A 5,068-nucleotide genomic window follows, 5' to 3' on the forward strand; every position below is an offset into this window, starting at 1 on the left:
GCTTGCCCCATCCATGAGTAAATATTTCATAGTAGCCTCATTAGACCGTAGATCTCTCTTGGTATATCCAGACAATAGGTAGGAACATAAACTGAAACATTCTGGAGCTACAAAGATAGTCATTAAATCGTTAGCACCACATAAAAACATTCCCCCTAAAGTAGTTGTTAATACGAATAACATAAACTCTGTTATAGCCATTTCTGTACATTTAATGTACTCTACAGATAGAGGAATACATAAAGTTGAACATAATAAAATAAGAAATTGAAAGATTTCGTTGAAATTGTTCGTTTGGAAATTTCCCAAAAAGCTAATTTTCACTGACGCGTGTTTTCACTTTGTTATATTAAATTGCATCCATTGGCATTTTAACGCATCTGTTAGCATTTTAACGGGAGCAACATTTTAGCGGGAACAAGCTATGGTGTGAATCTACATTTATATCAGCCTTTTAACATAGAGAAAAAAGAAATATAAGGATCTTATTTTGGTGTGTACCAGATTATAATGGTATATCAATCAGATACAAATATAGTCGTTGTACAACAAATACAATCATCAATCTTATGAATTTGAGTTGTAGGTTTATTTAAATTAAAGGAGACTAATAGAAAAACGAATTTATAGATTAGACTGAAAGGGAGGGTATTTAGAGAAAAAGATCAACTAACAAGAGACGGCTAGCCCCGCAATTTGCGCGGGTCAATATGCTAGTTTAGAAGATTAATTAAGCAATATTTTTTGGGTTATTAAGCTGTATTGACCGGAGAGCCGGAGAGTGGAAGGTTGTCGCTGGAAACGTGATATACAGAAAAATCACGCTCCAAATTGAAATGGTTGAAACATCCGAGGGCATTACGGGCAAAAGTTGGCAAGCATCTATTCTTTCCCATCCAAACCCGGCGTCGGCTATATAAAGCAAACCACCACCTTCCACTGCTTACGAGGGCAAGTTGTGTAACACTTCTTCCTGCCTTGCGTTCATTCCTTGAAAATATAGCAGCTTCCTTCCCGGCCCGACCGTACTCCCCGGCACATTTTCAGAGGAAAAAGCAAGATGAGTAGGTTGGTGAAAACCCTCCGCACGGAAGAAGAATTGAAAAATAAGTTGAAGTCCCCCGAAAAGCTGGTACTTCAGTTTCCTCTCCAGAAAATTTTAATTTACGAAGGCCCTTGTCAATCTCTGTAAAATTCTCTTGGCGTTGTTAATTCCCCTCTCTATCTTTTTTCTCTCTATTTTGCCACGTCCAAATTAAGGTGGTGCTGGAGTTCGTGAAACCGGGCAACCAGGTTTGCGTGTACGTGCAGCCGGAACGGGAGAAAATAGCCGAAGACCTGAAAGAAAAAGCCGATTTCTTCGAGCTCGACGTCGACGAGTTCAAGGTATATATATATATACACACACACATATACACACGGTAGCCATCGGTATGTACGGCAATTAATCGTGCGTGTATGCGTGCAGAAATATGCGGAGAAGTTACAAGTGGAGGCGCTGCCGGCGTTCGTGGTGATGCAGAATTTCGTTAAGAAGCGCCATGTGGTTGGGACCGACGACCTCAAGAAAGCCATCGATGAGGTCCACGCTACATTCGGAAGGAAAACGCAAGATGAGACCGCTCCCAAGGACCCTGCAGAAAGGAAAACGCAAGATGAGTCCGCTCCTAAGGACCCTGAACCAGAACAAACCACACCGGGCTCTGGTTCTGTACAACGTCCCGAACCTTCCTCTCGCGAAAATACTACGGTCAAACAACTGCACGAGGTAGATAATAATACCAAATTTTCCCATCTAGTGACCAATGGTAAAAATAGAAAGATAAGAATATATAAGTTGGAACAAGACGATGGAACCATAATTGGAGAGGCCAATCTAAAAATATATATCACAAAGTATTATAAAGGCCTTTTTGCAAATCGGAGCATAATAATTTTGCGATGAATGAATCAATAATCAGTGATATTTCTCAAGTAAATGAAAGCGAAAATGAGATCCTTACCACCCTTGTTGGAGAGGAGGAGGTGACGAGGGAAAATTTTCAAATGGAGCATAATAAATCTTCAGGCCCCGATAGCTTTCCTGCTGAATTTTACCAAGTGTTTTGGAAAATTATCAAAGACGATCTCATGGCCTTATTCAAGGACTTTCACCGAGGGCAATTATCTATTTTCAGTATAAACTTCAGTATCATTACCCTGTTTCCTAAAAAGAGTAATGCACTGAAGATTGAAGAATATCGTCCGATATACCTCCTTAATGTCAGCTTTAAAATTGATTTCGAGAAAGCTTATGACAAGGTTAAATGGCGCTACTAAACAATGTGAAGTCAAGTATATACAATTATTTGAATATGTTATTGAATTTTTGCTTATGACAAGGTTAAATGGAGCTGTTCCCACTCAAGATCAAGGTTTTCTTATGGTACTTATATAGAGGTGTTATTTTGACTAAGGATAATTTGGCAAAAAAAATAGGAAGGGTAGCTTAAAATGTTGCTTTTGCAACCAAAACAAAAGCACTCAACATTTGTTTTTTATTGTTATTTTGCTAGGTCCATTTGGCATATAATCACTATTCCCTTGGGAATCTAAAAACCTAGATGTATGGGCCATCTAATGGGAAATTGTCTAAGAACCGGGGGGCTACTAAATCAGGACTTCTTGTAGGAGTGGCTGTTATTTTTTTGTCTATATGGTTTTGTCATAATGATATTGTCTTTAATAAAAAACTTACTATGATTTTGATACAGAAATTGGTAAGGTTAATCTCGTGGTTGGTACAAAAGAATCCTAAAAGGGAGATATCATGAAGGAATGTCACTGTGTGGAGTAGTGGCCGTGCAAAACTTTGTCAAGAATGGTGACCATATGATCATAGGCTATATGGTAAATGTTTTATTTTATTTTTCTCCATTGTTTCCTTCATGTTGAAGCGATGTAATAATGGATTTAGTCTGTATGCATTGGAGAATGAAAAAAACCGAAACTCTATCCTTTATTTAAAAAAACTAAATATAAAATATGGATTATCTTACTATAGCAATAATCAGTGCTAGTTTGTGGCTAGAATCGACACTGATACTGACTATCAGCAATAACATAACTGACATTATTATTTGGATCGATTGCCGTCCACAACAAACTATTCTTTCATGTCATATATTGTAGGCGCGCATATGCTACCTACTACTGTTTACTACTTCAATTGATCAGCCTGATTGATCTCATCTCATGTACTAATCATGGCCGAGGCCCGAGGGCAATTGGGCTGCAAGCCAACATATGGCTGTGGCTGCTGGCTGCGTCCGTCAGAGGAAAAGCCTTTTGCGGATTCCCTAGAGCAACAAGCTGCCTCCAAAAACTCTCTTTCGCTCGCTCTCTGGAATTTACGTGATACTATCATGCCTCGTCATGAAAATAACAGCGCTGCTCTATGGGTGGTTGAGAAGACAAACTCGTTTAATGAGCACAACTTTAGTAGCGGTATAAAGAGACTTTGTAGCCTTCCTTAATTTCCGCGCATAAGTCTAAAATCGAAAAACATTAAAGAACAGATGTAGTAATAGAGATAGATTGCAGTACAATCACGTGATTTTACAACATTTCCTTCCATTGTCTTCCTTTTCCTATTTTTTTACCGACCTAAATAGACGATTCTACCCATGTTGGGGCAATCGGAGCCCAGCCCGGCCAGTACGTTGTTTGGTCGCACAAACATATCGATCCGACCAACTCACCACCGTCCAAATTAGACCTCAACATTTTAGTTCTGGCCCGCCCATGGTCCGAAGCCCGCCCACAGCTCGGCCCGAAAAAGCCAAAAAAAAAGGCCCGATTGAGTTATTGGATAGGCCTGGATAGAGGCCAGCAGGCCCGAAACAAACTGGGAATATTTCGAGCCCGGTCTAAAATGCATTTTTCCCATTTTCATAGTGTTCAAATAATGGCCGGCCCAGCCTGAGCCCGAGCCCGGCCCAAAATAGCTGGTGCAGCAGCTTTCGTGCAGGCCTAGGCACCATTTTTTGGCCCCATAGGAACCGACCTTTTTCTCAGCACGGCCCGAGAAATGCTTAGGTCTAGTACCAAATCCATGAGGTCCTCGTTCCCCATGTTGCATGCACGCTCCTGATGAGAAAAAAAAAGCTATCCCTTGCCACAACGGAACCTAGTCCATGGTGGTGAGGATCAGACCAGCTACCGTCGGGGTCAGAGCATCTATGCATCGTACATTTGGGATGTAAGTCAAAAGGGCTACACTACTGAGAACACAAGGTGAGAAGTGTCTTTTTTGTTGATGATGATGAGTGATTCATGGGAATATTGATTTGGAGCTTTCGGGTTGCATAGCATGTTTCAGTTGTGTTTGATTATGTTTTTGGCTAACCAGAGGTGGTGATGAAGAGGGAATTGAGGATGGTGGAGAAACATGTTTCTTGGCTCATGATGTGTAGGTGTATGGATGCGACATGATGGTCAACGATAAGAAGGTGAAGAGCAAGTGGAGGCTTGACTCTGACGGACCGTGAGAGGCCTCGGGAAGCTATGGGAGGATGCCAGAAGACCTGGTGTGAAGAGAAGGTGATGAAGACAGTGTTGATCAAGTCAAGGTAGGAAGACAATGGCAAGTCAAGAGGCGGCCCTGTGGCAGGAGTGCAAAGGCTTGAAGGCGTCAAAGGCCATGGCGAAGGTCAAACACGCATCGACATCGAGGAGCTTGCATAGAGGCTACGCAAGCGGAGAGGAGTCATGCTTTGAGAAGCGTGGAAGGCGATTTTTCGGTTTCTTCTCAAAACTGGGGCGGAGTTGGAGGACACGTGGCACCGTCGTGAAGCTTGCATGGAGACAAAGCAAAGTCATGAAGGCGCCGAGTCCATCCGATGGATAACAAAAAACTTGGACCATTTTGCCCCATGGGGGTGTGTATCCTGTATTAGACTTAAGGAGCAGTTTGGAAAATGTCCACTCGCCTAAAATAAGGGAGATTTCTGGTTTCAAACCACCTCTCCAAGACCATTTCTATTTTGCTAATTTCTAGGTTTGGTTAGGGCTTCAAGAGAGAGAGAGA

The 5,068-nt window shown here is 41.6% G+C and overlaps 1 protein-coding gene and 1 pseudogene across 2 annotated transcripts; one reads left to right on the forward strand and one right to left on the reverse strand.

Moving 5' to 3' along the window:
• LOC133907263 (NAD(P)H-quinone oxidoreductase subunit 2 A, chloroplastic-like) overlaps window positions 1-896 on the reverse strand; it is a 2,372-nt pseudogene extending 1,476 nt beyond the window's left edge.
• A 58-nt stretch (window positions 897-954) lies between these two features.
• Window positions 955-2,994, forward strand: LOC133907700 (thioredoxin-1-like). Of its 2 annotated transcripts, XM_062349770.1 has the most exons (4): window positions 955-1,132; window positions 1,261-1,386; window positions 1,469-1,768; window positions 2,754-2,994. In XM_062349770.1, the coding sequence occupies exons 1-4, from the start codon at window positions 1,061-1,063 to the stop codon at window positions 2,811-2,813; spliced, it is 558 nt and encodes a 185-aa protein (XP_062205754.1). In that variant the 5' UTR covers window positions 955-1,060; the 3' UTR covers window positions 2,814-2,994. The 2 variants fall into 2 exon arrangements, with proteins under 2 accessions (XP_062205754.1, XP_062205752.1); XM_062349768.1 differs by lacking the exon at window positions 2,754-2,994 and having other exon boundaries at window positions 1,469-2,722.
• The last annotated feature ends 2,074 nt before the right edge of the window (window positions 2,995-5,068 follow it).

The sequence above is a fragment of the Phragmites australis genome, chromosome 24 (assembly GCF_958298935.1).
Source record: "Phragmites australis chromosome 24, lpPhrAust1.1, whole genome shotgun sequence".
Taxonomy (NCBI): Eukaryota; Viridiplantae; Streptophyta; class Magnoliopsida; order Poales; family Poaceae; genus Phragmites; species Phragmites australis.

Excerpts from the sequence above, each read along its gene's own strand:
- LOC133907700 (XM_062349768.1), top strand. The coding sequence starts at position 1,061 with ATGAGTAGGTTGGTGAAAACCCTCCGCACGGAAGAAGAATTGAAAAAT. Across the intron at positions 1,133-1,260 it reads TGAAGTCCCCCGAAAAGCTG|GTGGTGCTGGAGTTCGTGAA; the intron begins GTACTTCAGTTT and ends GTCCAAATTAAG. Across the intron at positions 1,387-1,468 it reads TCGACGTCGACGAGTTCAAG|AAATATGCGGAGAAGTTACA; the intron begins GTATATATATAT and ends GTATGCGTGCAG.